The sequence below is a fragment of the Mobula hypostoma genome, chromosome 1 (genome assembly GCF_963921235.1).
Source record: "Mobula hypostoma chromosome 1, sMobHyp1.1, whole genome shotgun sequence".
NCBI classification, from domain to species: Eukaryota; Metazoa; Chordata; class Chondrichthyes; order Myliobatiformes; family Myliobatidae; genus Mobula; species Mobula hypostoma.
The window spans coordinates 138,752,591-138,769,611 of NC_086097.1; the positions used below are offsets into that span (position 1 = coordinate 138,752,591).

Consider the following 17,021-nt stretch of genomic DNA (forward strand, 5'->3'; position numbering starts at 1 on the left):
AATTAGCCAGAGAAAGTGGCTCACCTGAGGACTGGGAGAAATTCAGAGTTCAGCAGAGGAGGACAAAGGGCTTAATTAGGAAGGGGAAAAAAGATTATGAGAGAAAACTGGCGGGGAACATAAAAACAGACTGTAAAAGCTTTTATAGATATGTAAAAAGGAAAAGACTGGTAAAGACAAATGTAGGTCCCCTGCAGACAGAAACAGGTGAATTGATTATGGGGAGCAAGGACATGGCAGACCAATTGACTAATTACTTTGGTTCTGTCTTCACTAAGGAGGACATAAATAATCTTCCAGAAATAGTAAGGGACAGAGGGTCCAGTGAGATGGAGGAACTGAGTGAAATACATGTTAGTAGGGAAGTGGTGTTAAGTAAATTGAAGGGATTGAAGGCAGATAAATCCCCAGGGCCAGATGGTCTGCATCCCAGAGTGCTTAAGGAAGTAGCCCAAGAAATAGTGGATGCATTAGTGATAATTTTTCAAAACTCGTTAGATTCTGGACTGGTTCCTGAGGATTGGAGGGTGGCTAATGTAACCCCACTTTTTAAAAAAGGAGGGAGAGAGAAACCGGGGAATTATAGACCGGTTAGCCTAACGTCGGTGGTGGGGAAACTGCTGGAGTCAGTTATCAAGGATGTGATAACAGCACATTTGGAAAGCGGTGAAATGATCGGACAAAGTCAGCATGGATTTGTGAAAGGAAAATCATGTCTGACGAACCTCATAGAATTTTTTGAGGATGTAACTAGTAGAGTGGATAGGGGAGAACCAGTGGATGTGGTATATTTGGATTTTCAAAAGGCTTTTGACAAGGTCCCACACAGGAGATTAGTGTGCAAACTTAAAGCACACGGTATTGGGGGTAAGGTATTGGTGTGGGTGGAGAATTGGTTAGCAGACAGGAAGCAAAGAGTGGGAATAAACGGGACCTTTTCAGAATGGCAGGCGGTGACTAGTGGGGTACCGCAAGGCTCAGTGCTGGGACCCCAGTTGTTTACAATATATATTAATGACTTGGATGAGGGAATTAAATGCAGCATCTCCAAGTTTGCGGATGACACGATGCTGGGTGGCAGTGTTAGCAGTGAGGAGGATGCTAAGAGGATGCAGGGTGACTTGGATAGGTTGGGTGAGTGGGCAAACTCATGGCAGATGCAATTTAATGTGGATAAATGTGAAGTTATCCACTTTGGTGGCAAAAATAGGAAAACAGATTATTATCTGAATGGTGGCCGATTAGGAAAAGGGGAGGTGCAACGAGACCTGGGTGTCATTATACACCAGTCATTGAAAGTGGGCATGCAGGTACAGCAGGCGGTGAAAAAGGCAAATGGTATGCTGGCATTTATAGCGAGAGGATTTGAGTACAGGAGCAGGGAGGTACTACTGCAGTTGTACAAGGCCTTGGTGAGACCACACCTGGAGTATTGTGTGCAGTTTTGGTCCCCTAATCTGAGGAAAGACATCTTTGCCATAGAGGGAGTACAAAGAAGGTTCACCAGATTGATTCCTGGGATGGCAGGACTTTCATATGAAGAAAGACTGGATGAACTGGGCTTGTACTCGTTGGAATTTAGGAGATTGAGGGGGGATCTGATTGAAACGTATAAGATCCTAAAGGGATTGGACAGGCTGGATGCAGGAAGATTGTTCCCGATGTTGGGGAAGTCCAGAACGAGGGGTCACAGTTTGAGGATAGAGGGGAAGCCTTTTAGGACCGAGCTTAGGAAAAACTTCTTCACACAGAGAGTGGTGAATCTGTGGAATTCTCTGCCACAGGAAACTGTTGAGGCCAGTTCATTGGCTATGTTTAAGAGGGAGTTAGATATGGCCCTTGTGGCTACAGGGGTCAGGGGGTATGGAGGGAAGGCTGGGGCGGGGTTCTGAGTTGGATGATCAGCCATGATCATAATAAATGGCGGTGCAGGCTCGAAGGGCCGAATGGCCTACTCCTGCACCTATTTTCTATGTTTCTATGTTTCTATCTTAAACCTATGCCCTTGAGTTCTTGATTCCCCACCCCGGGAGAAAGACTGTGCACATTGATCCATGGTGATCTTATACAATTTCATAAGATCATCTTCACTTCACTGAGTAAAGTTCTAGCCTGCTCAACCATTCTCCCTAAATTAGTCCCTCGAGTCCTGGCAACTTTCTCATAAACCTTTGCTGCATCGTTCCAGCTTAAACACCCAACAGCAGGGTGACCAAAACTGAATGAGAGGGCATGGCACTGAATCTGGGCTGGATAGATGAGATGCAGGAATAGATCCTCCTAGTTCTGAACACTTCTTGAAGGTGGAGGAGTTGAGAATCAGGGCTCACAAACTGGGAAATGAGGTTGGCCATTTGGGTTTCCAATGAGGAGGGAGTTCTTCATCCTGAGAGTGATGAGCTGGTATTCACAGAAGGCAGTGAGGCTAAATCTGCAATAGTGCTTCTTGACATAAAGAGTTCAAGGGGTGTGGGGAGAAATGAGCAACAGGTTAGTGAGTTTGGACAGCTTCGATCATGTTGACGATGGTGTAGATCAAAAGTGATGAACGGCCTACTGTTGCTCCTTATTTCATTGCTTCTATATTTCTCTACAGCATCTGCTCTCAGTTAAATAGAACTATCTGATGCTGGTGAGGCCCGCCCTGTCACCGTACCGTGTTTGGGTCTTGGGAAAGTGTGTTTGATTTATGTGCTAACCGCTCACCCGTCATCCTGTGCACCCTTGCTGTCTGGTGTTTAAACTTCCATCCCTACACCACCCCTCCCCCATGGTCTCATTCTTCTGTCTCTCCCCTCTGCGAATCCTGACATCATCTAATACTGGCCTGTCAGTCCTCCCCTGGCTTTAATCTCGTCTGTGCCTAGAGCTCTGGAATTCTCTCCCTGTACCCCTCCACATTTCTCTCTTCTCTTGAGATGCCCCTTGAGCCTGTCTTCTGCCCATGCATCACTACCTCCCAAAGTGAATCGGTTTGGTCTGATAACTGCATCTCAGAATGATTTACAATATTAAATGCAGACTCGTCTTGAACAGGCAAATTGGGGCTGCTATTTTAATCAAATAAAGCCCATCCTCTTGTACTCTCTTACTGAAATGCTGTGGTGCCAAAAATTGTAGTCCTGACTAGGAGTGTATTTAATATGATGTAGCAGCATGGTTGCAAGTGCTGTACTAAATGGGTCAGTTATAATGAAAGTTGTATGGGAAACAATTTACTACAGCTGCTTTCCATTTCAGTACCTGGTGATACCTTCTCACTCTCGCTGTCTGTCTCTTTCTCTCTATCTATCTATCTCTACATATTTATCTCTATCTATCTATTCCTCTCTCTCTCTCTCTAATTCTGTCTTTCCCTCTATCTCTGTCTCTCATACACATTCTTTTTCTTGCAAGAAAGCTTATGTGATTGCATTGTTCCAGTTAGGTTAGCAGACTTACACCCACTTCCCTGCTAACAGTAGTTTTGTTTTAATTTCTCTCCTAGGATGCAAAATAGATAATTGTGACACATGTTTCAGCAAAGACTTTTGTACAAAGTGCAAAGCTGGTTCATACTTGCACAAGGGGCGTTGCTTTGAAGAATGCCCTGAAGCATATGTACCATTGCAAGAGCACATGGAATGTGTGGGTAAGTGATCTCATATAACACCCCTTAAAGAGGGAATAGTGTATGCTTCCAGCAACTGGTTTTGTTTAAGATTTATTAACACCTTGTGGATGGTCTAATAAATTGAGTTGTGTTGTCTTGCAATTGGTTACACCCAGAAATTGCTTGTTTTCCAACCAGGAAATGAGTGCATACGGTGACCATGACATTTTTGGGATTTGGAGTTTGTATTAAGATATCAGCAATATTGTGAATATGTATCAATGGAATTTGCAAAATAGTTAAATCAGCCAGAATGGACATCTGTAACAAATCATGTCATAATGATTCGAGCTACTAAATAGATCAGAAATATACAGTCTGCAATCTTGAAAGCGCCACATTCCCTGCCACCCACAGCTTCATTGGGGGGAGGGTGGGGGAGTTCTTATTCTTATTGCCCTCTGTGTCGAGAAGTGTTTCCTGATATTGTCCCAAACAGCTCCACTTCACGGACAAACAGGAAACTGTCCCCTTTGTCTCATCTTTGGATTCTCTTCATCACTTAAAATGATTCAATAAACTCAAGAGAATGAAAAAAAAGCAGCAGATCAAACGGTGGTTAATCCTTTAAGGCCCTGTAAATTTCTGCATTGCCCCATAACCCAAACCCATCACCCCAGCCGATCTTCCCTTACAAGGCTGGTGATAGTATACAGCCAGCATAGAGTATACCTTGCCTGCATCTACCTTCCTAAGTATACTTGGGGCTGCATAAAATAGGGCACTGATTCCTTCCTCTCTGTCAACTGCAGCCCCTCTGAGACTGCGGCTGATGTTTATAAAACGAACCCTTGGAAGTTGTTCTTGGACCAATTACCTGACTGCTTGGAAAATTTTATTAGCATTTGCTCTGTGGAAAGTCTTAATACTTAATATCTGCTGGAATAGTAATAGCTCCAAATACAGAGGTTTAAAAAAAGTTAAGAGGCATTTACCACCTTTGCCCCAGGGTAGGGGAGTCCAAAACTAGAGAGCATAGGCTTAAGGTGAGACTGAAAAGCTTTAAAGGGCACATGAGGGGCAAATTTTTGAAACAGAGAGTGATGGGCATATGGAGTGAACTACTAGAGGAAGTGGCAGAGGTAGGTACATTTGGGTAGGTATGTGGAGGAATTTGGGCCAAGTGGAACCAGATCAGTTAGGTAATTTGGTTGGCATGGAAGAGTTGGGCCGAAGGGTCGTTTAACTCTATGACTATATTGTACAAGATGCAGGGATCTTGCAGAAGGTTTAGTTGCTTCACTCTTACACCTGGAATGCCTTTGTGGGTGGGTCGGCGGGGGGGTGGTTGACTTCAGTCAGTGTGTGCCCAGCTAAGTTGCATCCATTCTTACACTCGCTCGGATCTGGTCTCAGCCTAACGTGCATGTTTCTGGTCTTCAGAGGGCTGTGAGGTTGGACCGTGGAGCAACTGGGGAACTTGTATAAAGAATGACAAAACATGCGGCTACAAGTGGGGGCTGGAAACCAGGAGACGGCAGATCGTGAAGAAGCCAGCAAGGGACACCATTCCCTGTCCAACCATCGCAGAATCCAGGAGATGTAAAATGGAAAAGCGGCACTGTCCAGGAGGTAAGGGAGTCGTTGAGTGGGTCTTTCATCTGAACTGTTGACTGTTGCTCTATTCCAGTATGTTATCTGCCCTCCAGAATTTCTGACTTTATTTCAGATTTGCTCAGCTGCAAGTTTTTGATGTTCACTCTCTCAGAGTGCTCCCTGTTATTGTGTTGCCCTTTCAATATTGCCGTGGTGTGTATGGGGCCAGGGAGCCTACCTTGATATTCAGTGGATACAGGAGATATATTTGAGTGCAGAACATGCTTAGCTGTGAGCACTCTCCATGGGCTGCTGCAGAACCCTGCACTGTGGTTAACTCCTGGTGGAGCTCCACCTTTCTCCAAGGGCAAGCAACTCACTGATTGTCCCCGTCCGAGGTGTGACTGGTGGACAGTGCTGTATGTGGATTGTCCATGCCCGAGGTGTGACTGGTGGACAGTGCTGTATGTGGACTGTCCACACCTGAGGTAGGTACATTTGGGTAGGTATGTGGATTGTCCATGCCCGAGGTGTGACTGGAGGACAATGGTGTATGTGGATTGTCCATGCCCGAGGTGTGTCTGGTGGACAGTGCTGTATGTGGATTGTCCACGCCCGAGGTGTGCCTGGTGGACAGTGCTGTATGTGGATTGTCCATGCCCGAGGTGTGACTGGTGGACAGTGCTGTATGTGGATTGTCCATGCCCGAGGTGTGACTGGTGGACAGTGCTGTATGTGGACTGTCCACGCCTGAGGTAGGTACATTTGGGTAGGTATGTGGATTGTCCATGCCCGAGGTGTGACTGGAGGACAATGGTGTATGTGGATTGTCCACGCCCGAGGTGTGTCTGGTGGACAGTGCTGTATGTGGACTGTCCACCCCTGAGGTAGGTACATTTGGGTAGGTATGTGGATTGTCCATGCCCGAGGTGTGCCTGGTGGACAGTGCTGTATGTGGATTGTCCATGCCCGAGGTGTGCCTGGTGGACAGTGCTGTATGTGCACTATGCAGCTGTGGTGGTTTGCAGTTTTTATTTCACTGCCTCCTTTCACTCTTCTGTTTGCTTCTCTTTCTTTTTCTTTGCCACTTTCTGCCTTCTGCATTCTCCCCTCTCTGGTTGTTGTATCTCCTCTTTCTTCTCTCTCTTTCTTTCTCTCACCTTCACTCTCTCTGTGCTCCTTTCTCCTCCTCCCTCTCCCTATGTCTCTCTTTCCTCTCACTCTATATTTCTCCCTCTCCCCTTCCTGTTCCTTCTCTCCTCCTTTCTCTCTCTTTCCCACGTCCTCCTGTCTTTAACACCCCCATCTCTTTCTGCTGCTCAGTTTAGTGGTGTCTATCACCAATTGTTACTCATTCTCTGCAAGGATATGAGAAAAGACAGAAGCAATGATACAGTAGTTCTGTAAATCTCAACACTGTGGTGCTGTTAGCCTTGGTATCTCTGTCCTGGCTGATGGTCAGCACTTTGTGAGTTAACTGCTCAGGGTTGGACATTGCTAAAGTTTTGGTTTTTCTACAGGAAATCTGTAACATCAAACCTGGGCGTGGCTGCAAGATCATCAAGGGGATTGCTTGGGGAGATTTTAGTTTCCCTGAGAGAAGGCATACCTGACCAGGAAGAATAGAATTTAAATCTGGTGACAATACAAGGCTGAAGTGATGAAACATCAGACTGGCCGTGGTATTGTTGAACAGTGGGGCTCTGTTCCCAATCTGGACTCTGAGAACCACTAGGTCTTGGCACTTTGACCATCCCAGATTGGCCATGGTGGGAGGTGGTGAAATTTCAGTGATTTGGAGTGTTGAACCAGTAGAATGAGCTGTTAAACCTGGCAGCTCTCTGACTTTGTCCCCATTTGCCCCATGTCCTTGTTTCTCTTTCATTCCCTCTTTGTCTTCCAGTGTGATATCCAGCGTTATAGTTGGTGAGCAGTGTACAGTGAGAGTATTGTGCTTGGTCATTGTACGTACACAGACAGACAGACAGACAGACAGAGGCCCACACACAGACACAGCCAGACAGACAGACAGACAGACACACACACACGCAGACACACACACACACAGACACAGACAGACAGACACACACACACACACACACACAAACACACACACACAAACACACACACACACACACACACACACACACACACACACACACACACACACACACACACACAGACTGTGTGTTCCTCTCCAATCTCATTGGGTTAATCTTCCCATTACTACACTTCAGATTATTTTTGCAGGAATTCACAGTTGATCTCCTTGTATCGACCTTGGCCCTTCTCCCACTCACGACCCCAGGGCAGTGCAGGGGACCTGGAGAGTGAGTTTTGAGCCCAGGGAGTGACTGAATTTTGCGTCAGTGGCCCATAGTACAATACCACCCTGACTGTGTGGCCATTAATTCCCCATGATGAGCTCACAGACACACCAAGGCGTGTCTGTACCTGTGTTGAACCATGGTCAGTCTGCTGCATAAGACACCAAGCAGTGAGCTCCCAGGGTAATGACTGACTGCCACCTCCTGATGTACAATAACCAGGTCGTGACAGTACACCACTCTGTGTGCATAATGCACCCCATCGAGCACCCATGTGGCAGTGTAACAGACTGTACAGTGGTAGTACTACACCCAGTACACCTTGCAACCATCAGACAACACACTACACTCTCTCCCAACAGTGAGTCACAGAGTGATTGTACAGCGTACCCACGAGGGCATTACAGGGCCTGCAGGGATTGCGTTATGTAGTGAACCGTTTACAACGTACTGCAATGTCTATGGCAAGAGGACTTTGAATTAAAAGAGTCTTAAATTGATATAAAACTGTTTTAACCATCACTGCATACTTTAATTTAACAAGCAGTTAGAGATGTGCAAGAATTTGAGTTATGTTTAAAAGAGATGCAATTGCGAAAAGTCTCTGATTGATGGCTCAACAAGTCAGGGAAGCTGCCTGACTTGCTGACTACCTCCAGCATTTTGTGTGTGTTGCTCGAAATTTACAGAAACTGCAGAATTTCTCTGATTGTCGTCTGACAGCCACCACACTGCCATTAATTGAGCCTAAGGATACCTCCTGCAGTATCCTTCCTCACCTCCAACAGGCTTGTACCGGGCCCTCAGATGGTTTAGACACTTGCTGGCTCGCAGGTCCAAACCATCTGAGCCTTTTGCTTTCCCGCTGACCTCCTCTGAGAGTTCGGTACGGGAGGCGCCCAGCTCTTGTGGTTGACCGCGGCTCGCAAACTTCACCAGCGCTGCGCGTGGGAGCGGGAGCGGAGATCCCGCAGCTGCTGCCCGTTTGCCATTGTTGTCGGCCACAAAGCACTTCCCACTAACCTCTCTTCAAGCGGCTGGACGAACACAAGACCCGATAATTTAATTATAAACTGTACCAAGTGCAGTATTTATGGATGTGGCGAAATAAGAATGGAGGAAGGAGCAGTGTGGCAGAGGAACTGGCCAGCTCTCAGTATGTTTTAAATTACATAGCTCTGGCCCCTAGGAGGTGTGAGACATCTGGAAAGGAAACTAGTTTGTGTTTTCTAGTCTTTGGTGCTGGATGGAAAATTAATTCTCTTTTTGAAAACACAAGAGCAGCAGTCCAAGTTTTATTGCTCAACGTTAAATGGTTCTCCTGTATTTATGAGCTGTGGGTGTAGGCGGGGCGGCGGCTGGCAGAATTAGAATGTCAGTGGGAAAGGTTTTTGTTTTGAGAGTTCAGCTCTTTATCTGCCGAGGAACGCTGTGGAGATGATTCTGGAATGTTTGGTGGACGATCACGCTCAGTATTGTGTAATCTAAAGGGAGAGAGAGATGCCGTTTAGTTTTATCTGGCATAAGCACACCGAAACGTCGATTGCGTCAAATCAAAGCAGCAAAGATTGTCCGGGGGGTGGGAGTTGGGGGGGGTGGGGGGAATCGGCCTGCACGTGTTGCCACGCTCCTGGCGCCTACCCGTGCTCACAATTTACGAACTCTAACCGTGCAGCAACCCACATGATCAGTTCTTCAAAGGGCAGACGTACAAACTCCTTACAGGCAGCCTCGGGAATCAAACCACAATCAGTGATGGCTGGTGCTACAAAGCAATGGCACCGAGTCGCCCCAAATCTAGTGACCAAATTCATTGGGTCACTTTCTACTGGATGAGGACTTTGACACAATGAGACCGGACTGTAGCAGATTGCCACTGCCATCACGTTGATGTAACAGCATCAGAAACGAAGTAGTAACTCAAAGTTCATCACGCCAGGCACGTTAATAATAAAATTTTTCCTGACTTTTTATGTAGTGTTTAATGCATTCAGAAGACTGTGGCCACTCGATAAAATTAGGAGCTAGGGATCCAAGTTCTCTGTACAATCACCTTAACCTGCACACCACTCACCCTCTCTCCCTATTAGCACTAACTCTTACGGCACACTGCCTGTTGAGTGTACAAAACGGAGAGGCTAATCCAAAAATATTCTATCGTCATGTTGGGGAGGGTGATCATCAGAGAGCAAGTGGAAGGCTACTCGTGTGTGCGACGGAGCACTGAGGGATGGGCTGAGAAGTTCACAGGGAGGGATTGGGTGCTGCTAGAAGAGGTAGTGGGTATCTGGAATGGGCTGCCAACTGATAGAGAAGACAGACTTGCCACACTTTGTATGTGTAAACCCCTGGCCTCTGATAGATTGCTGAGGGAAGGAAGGAAATTGCAGAGGGTCTCAAAGTTCAGGGCAAATTTATTATCAAAGTAAGTAGAAGTCACCATATACTACCCTGAGATAAGTTTTCTTGCAGGCATCCACAGTAGAACAACAAGTACAATAGGATCAGTGAAAATCTACACCCAAAGACTGACAGATAACCAAAGCAAAAGAAGTCAAACTGTACAAAAAATGCAAATAATCGTCATAATAGATAAGTCTGACTGTAAACCAGCTATAGGTTCAGAACAGGAAAACTGTAAATGTTTAACCCTCAGTGGTGAGACAAAAAGTACGCACAGAAATAGCAGTTGCTTGGAGAAGTGCGGAACAATTGGAGAGAGCCCGCATGGAATTGTTAAAGGTTAACTGTATCCAAATCAGTCGGTGGAGTAATTTACAGAGAGGGTGGTGAGGCTACGTGGTTAGTGTGCTACATAGAGACTCCGAGAAGGCATTTAAAAAGGTGCCTCATTACTGGCTTGCCATTGAGATCGAAAGCCAGGGAATAAAAGGTGTGGGAGCCTCACAGAAAGCAGATACAAAATTAGCCCAGTACGTGGATTGGTAGTTTTCAGACTGTGGGGGAATAGATGGAGGAATGCTGCTTTTCTTAATAAATATTAACCATTTCACCTTGGGCGTCCAGGGCACGATTCCCAAATCTGTAGATGATTCTACCTGGCTGCGTAGTGTACTGTGAAGAGTACAAGAGTAGACCAGGTTGGTGGGAAGGGGGAGAGGTGACGTGTTATGGTTTGGTAAGAAGGATGTGGAGAGTCTTGAACAAAATCCCGACAAGATAAAGAGCTGGTAAATTAAAACTGAGGTACACAGAAATGACTTCTGGCTGAGGGCCGTGAATCTCTAGAATTGTCTGCCCTGGCAGATGCAGAAGTTGGATCATTACAAGTGTGTAAAGTGGAGGTGGATATGTGTTTCATAGGGGGACAGAGAAATATCACAGAAGACAAGTTGAGGCCAGCATTGATCAGCCATGATCATATTGAACAGTGGGGAAACTTGAGCAGCCACTTGTGTTCTTGTTAGGCACAGGAAACCGAAGGGCATGTCTGAAAGAGAGATTTGGTCTAAATAGGTAGAATTCCATTGAGAGTGGCAGGGCAAGTTGGAAAAACAGTTCAAAGTTCAAAGTCATTTATTATCAAAGTATGTACAGTATATATAACCTTGAGATCCATCTCCTTCCAGGCAGCCACAAAACATAGAAACCCAAGAGAACCCATAAAAAAAGACCGTCAAACACCCAATGTGCAAAAACAAAGAAAACAAATTGTGCAAACAGTAAAAAGTAAGCAAATAATATTCAGAATTAAAGTTCACAAAAGTGAGTTCACAGCCACGAAGCCAGTCATCACTGCAGCAGGTCCAGGAGTCGGTTAGCTGCAGGCCACAGCCTCAGTTCAATGCAGAGACGAGTTAACCTCGCCGAGCAGCGGCCCAACCCTTGCCTCCGGCCCCAACACCCTGACTTTTTTGATCCGGCCTGATGCTTAAGTTGGCCAAACACAGCTTGTTCCTTGCTCTCAGACCACTTTGATACGCGTACGTTGTACAAGAGCAAGGGATTCATAATGAAGCTTTACTGCACACTGGTTCAGGCACAACTGGGAGACTGTGTCCAGTTCTGGGCACCACACATTAGGAAGATGTAGGAGAGGATGCAGAGGAGTTTGTGGAGGACCTGCACATGTTCGATGGATTAAATCCCTAAAGATCTGGGGCCAACATCCTCACAGGAAGGTTTGCGAGAGCTGTGTAGAAATCTAAACTAGCTTGTACATGAAGGTAGCAGTGGGCACACCAGGAGCCAGGGAATGAGATCTGGTGAAAGGGACATGAGGATGGGTCTGGAATGCAGGAAATTCAGGATGGGCAGATTCAGTCTGCATTAGAGGGAGCCACATAAATATCTAGAAGGAAAGCACTTGAAGGCTTCTGGGGAAGAGGGTAGGTGTTCTTACATAGAGTTGCTACAGGTTCAGTGAGCTGAACGGCTGTAACGGATTGATAAAAGATTCCATAGCCTGGAAAGCAAGCAGACATTTCTGTAGCTGCAGATGTGGTACCAGGGTGGTACGAAATGGACGGAGGAGGGAACAAGGTCTTGCGAGCAGAATCTTCAGAAGCTGGGGAAGAGTTTAGGCAGGGCACTGAAGGTGGTAATTCCACATTATCTTTGGGCTCCCTACCACTGGAAAACAGAACTATGAGTATGGTGCAGGTGAATGTGGGGCCGGGGAGGTAGAGGAGGAGGGAGGGCTTTGGATCCCTAGGGACTGGGTCTGGGCAAGTGGGGCCTGCAGGGGTTCATGGATTGAATGCCAGCAGAGCTGGGACTAATGTCCTCACAGGAAGGTTCAGCAGAGCTGCGGAGTGGTGTAACGCAACTGGGCACCAGGTGCTGGTATTGGAAAGCAGAAAGAAAGGGGAAAGCAGACCAGGAGAGCAAGAGAGAGAGAAGCAGAACTAAAGAAGAAATAGATCGTTTTCAGACAGGACCGGAGTGACAGTCACTATGGCATGGTCTAAGATGGGTTAACAGTGCATTCCCATAATCACTGGAAGTGCACAAAGCAAAGTTGCTGAGGTGCATTTACTTGCAATGTCATTGGCAGCAGCAAAGGCCGGACTAAAAAGGGCAAGAATGTGTTCTAAATACCTCAAATAGATGATCTGATCATCGTCCATTTGTTTGTGGAAGTTTATTGTGCATAAGTTTGCTGCACCATTTTGGAGTGAATAACCAAGTGGTTTGGACCATCCCGAGATGCTGAAGGGCATTGTACTCTTTACACTCTGCTTCTGAATTCAGTTAATTTGTCTTCTAGATAACCTGTTGCACCCGCAAACCAATATTCTGCGATTCATGCACAAGCACTCCAAAGCCCTCCTTGCACAATGGCACAGTGCCATTTTTCACCATTTAAATAATAATCTGATCTATTTACAAAATGAATGACTTGATTTTACCAACATTGTATTCCATCTGCCAGACCCTTGCCCACTGACTTAACCTAACCATATCTCCCTGTAGACTCTCTGCAAACTGCACATTGCTTTTCCACTAAATTTAATGTCATCAGCAAACTTAGATATGATAAACATGGCCCTCTCTTCCAAATTGTTAATGTCTGTCATGAACAGCTGAAGGCCCAGCGCCAAACCCTGTGGTACTCTGCTCACCATTGATTTCCAACTAGTTAAGCAACCATTTATCCAAACTCTCTGCCTTCTATTAGCCAACCAATCCTCTTTTTGGGCCAATACATTGTCCCAAATTCATATATCTTTATCTCATGGCACCTTATTAAATGCTTTCCAGTAATCTAAATATACAGCATCTACCTTTTCCTCTCTATCCACTGCATGTAAGAACTCCAGTAGTTTGTTGTACAGGATCTGCCCCCCTGAATCCATACTGTGTCTGCCTGGTGGAACCAATTCTATCCAAATCTTTTGCAATATCTTCCTTAATGATTGCTTTGAGCATTTTCCTGACTATAGACATTAAGCTAACCATCCAATAGCTACCTGTCCTCTGCATAAATCTATTAAATAGTGGTGTGATATTTGCTGTTTTCCAGTCTATCAGCCTATGCCCAGAGTCCAGAGAAATTTGGTAAATTATTACAAATGCCTCTATTTCTTACAGTAACCTGGGATACACTCCATCAGAACCAGGGGACATCTATCTTTAGGCCCATTAGTTTACTCAAGACTACATCTTTAGTGATAGCAATTGTATCGAGGTCCTCATGTGCTGTTGCATCCATAACATCTCTCTGAGGCATGTTGGACATGTAGTCCATTGTGAAGCTGACACAAAATAGTTGTTCAAAGCTTTGACTATTTCTGCATCACCCAAAATTAATTCTTCTTTCTCATTATATATTTACTTCCACTAAACTTTTCCGCTTTATGTAATTATGGAAGGTTTCACTTTTTTATATTCTGTGCTAGTTTACTGTCATAATCTATCTTCACTTTCTTTATTGCTTGTTTACGATAAAGATGGAATCCAGTTCCCACCTGTTCTTAGTGACTTCGTATGCATGAGCTCTGGCGAAGAGTCTCGGCCCGAAACGTTGACTGTTTACTCTTTTCCATGAGACATTGCCTGGCCTGCTGAGTTCCTCCAGCAGTTTGTGTGTGTTGCTTGAACATGAGATGTAGAGTCCTTGGAAGCAAGTCCATAGGTTGTTGGAACAGTTCAGTGATGGGGCAAGTGAAGTCGAATGAAGTTATCCCTTTTGGTTCAAGAGCCAGCTTCTGAAGATTTTCTCTTGTTTGTATGCGTGAGTTTCTAGTTTGATGCTTGCCTTTGTTTCTTTGGCTTTTTGAAGGGTGGCTGTCTTGATCCTCAATGATTTTGCTTTTAACTGGAATATACGTTAGTTGAGCAATATGAAAAATCTTTGAAAGTTTTCCACTGTCCTTCATCTGCTCCACCATATAACGCCATCCTTCATCTGTTTGTAGTCTCCCTTGTTCAGGTATAATGCACTGGTTTTAGATCAAGTCTCTACTTGTATGAGAAATTCATTCACACTGTGATCACTCTTCCTGAACTATAACATCATTCATTTTACCTGTCTTACTGCTCAAGACCAGATTGAAGACAGCATGTTCCCTTGTACATTTTAACCCTGTGTTCAGGAAAGCTATCATACCTACACTCTGTGAAGTCCCCCTCAAGTCTGCCTCAACCAACTTGATTCACCCAATCTATATGCAAGCCAACGTCCCCCATGACAACTGCCATTCCATTTCTTGGTGTATTGCCCGTGTCTCTGTAATATTATCATTAGATGGCCTATATTCAACTATTCAACTCCTATCAGTGATTTTTCCCCCCTCCGTTGCTGTTCCTAATCTCTAGCCAGATTGATTCAACATTCTGCACCTTAGATCTTATATCGTCTCTCACTGTTGCCCTGCTCTCATCCAGAATTAAAAGCATGGCCCCACTTCCCTTGCATTTTTGCCCATCATTACCTGATACCCTGGATATTTACTTCCCAGTCATCTCCGTCCTGCAACCACTTTTCTGTAATGGCGACTAAATCAAAAGTTCAAAGTAAACTTATTATATGTCACCACGTACAACCCTGAGCTTCGCTTCCTTGTGGGCATAATCAGTAAATTGAAGAACGTAATACAGCCAATGAAGGACCTTACCCAGCAGGGCGGACAAACGACCAACGTACAAGAGACAACGAAATGTGCAAATATAAAAGAGAATTAATAATAATAATAAATAAGCACTAACATGAACATGAGATGTAGGGTCCTTGGAACTGAGACAATAGGTTGTGGGAACAGTTCAGTGATGGGGCAAGTGAAATTGAATGAAGTTATCCCCTCCGGTTCAAGAGCCTGATGCTTGAGGGGTATTAACTGTTCCTGAACCTGGTGGTGTGTGTCCTGAGGCACCTGTACCTTCTTCCTGATGGCAGCAACAAGAAGGGAGCATGACCTGGGTGATGGGGGTTCCTGATAATGGATGCTGCTTTCCTGTGACAGTGCTAGTGCTCAGTGTAGGCATGCTCAATGGTGGGGAGGGCTTTACCTGTGATGGACTGGGTCGTGTTCACTACTTTTTGTAAGATTTTCTGTTTAAGGGTATTGGTGTTCCCATACCAGGCTGAAGTGCAACCTGTCAGTATAGTCTTCACCACACATCTACAGAAGTTTACCAAAGTATTAGAAATCGTGCTGAATCTTCGCAAACTCCTAAGGAAGTAGAGGTGCTGCCGTACTTCTTCATAATTGCACTTTCGTACGTGGACCAGGACAGGTCCTCTGAAATGAAAACACAGAGCAATTTAAAGTTGCTGACCCTCCCCACCTTTGATCACCCGATGGCGACTGGTTCATGCATCTGGTTTCCTCCTCCTGCAGTCAATAATCAGCTCCTTGGTCTTGCCGACACTGAGTGAGAGATGGTTGTTGCAGCACCACTCAGCCAGATTTTCATTCTCTCTCCTATACGCTGATTCGTCACCACCTTTGATTTGGCCAACCACAGTGGTGTCACCAGCAACCTTTACCCCTTTGTAATGACTTGTGCCACAAGTTCTCTGAGCATTTCCAACTGGAAGAGATTCCCAGCTCTGCATCTTCAGGGCCAGGAGACAGGTAAATATTTGGAGAGTGTTGCTGTTTGTGCAGGTTACTTGGTTACCCCCAGGACAGTGGATGTGCCACAGGGGATATTGTAAAGTTCAGGATGCGTGAGATGATGAAACAGTGTTACGCATTAGCAAACTATCCTGATGGAAAGTCCTTTGCTTATTTGGTCAGACTTGTCTCCTAGTGGTTCTTGCCCTAGATTTGTAATCGTTCACTTCTACTGAAATAGTGATACAGATTGATTTCCTTTACCAACAGCATGAACGACAGTTACATGTATCAATCACAGAGGGGAGAGCTCGGCTGGTGCACCAGCTCCCCGATCATGTGTGCTGTCTTGCAGGAGTTAAGCTTGTAGTGTACCCCAGGACATTAAAACAATTGGAGAGCTTACTGCTTGTTCCCGCCTGCCTCTGAACTGCTGTGGTGAGTCTTTCATATGCTTAAAATGTGCAGATCAAGTAGACAGATAGCCTAATGAAAGCCTCACTGGGTAAAACACAAGCCTTTTACATTGCTAACCCACTGTTAAAACCCTACCCTCAATTGCCAGATTCCTACAGCTTTCCTCTTGGGCAGGAGGTCTACCTTGTACTTTGCTCGTGCATGCATATAATTTAGCTCGTCTTTCAGAAGTCCTGATTCCTTGCAGCTGTTAGCCCACGCAGCTGTGGTCTGATCCAGCTGCCGCACTGACTCTGGGAGTGGGAGAATGGAGTCGGCCGCTGGGCTCAGTCTCCATGTCCTCACACTCTTAGTGTGGTATAGCACAGGATCAGGCCCTTCAGCCCAGCTTGTTCATACTGACCAAGTTGCCTCGCTGATCTACTCCCACTTGTGTTCTCCCATCTGCGTGCCTGCATTTGGCCCGTATCCCTCCAACCCTTTGCTATCCATGTACATGCTTTTCAAGTGTTTCATTGTACCCATATCTACCCCTTCCTCTGGCAGCTCCTGCCATATACCTACCAC

General features: G+C 45.6%; 1 protein-coding gene across 1 annotated transcript in view; it reads left to right on the forward strand.

Annotated features, from left to right (window-relative positions):
* rspo2 (R-spondin 2) overlaps window positions 1-17,021 on the forward strand; it is a 110,656-nt gene that overhangs the window by 56,162 nt on the left and 37,473 nt on the right. The window contains exons 3-4 of the mRNA XM_063039052.1: window positions 3,488-3,631; window positions 5,036-5,224. Coding sequence (XP_062895122.1) covers window positions 3,488-3,631; window positions 5,036-5,224 — 333 coding nt within the window. The remainder of the gene's footprint in view (window positions 1-3,487; window positions 3,632-5,035; window positions 5,225-17,021) is intronic.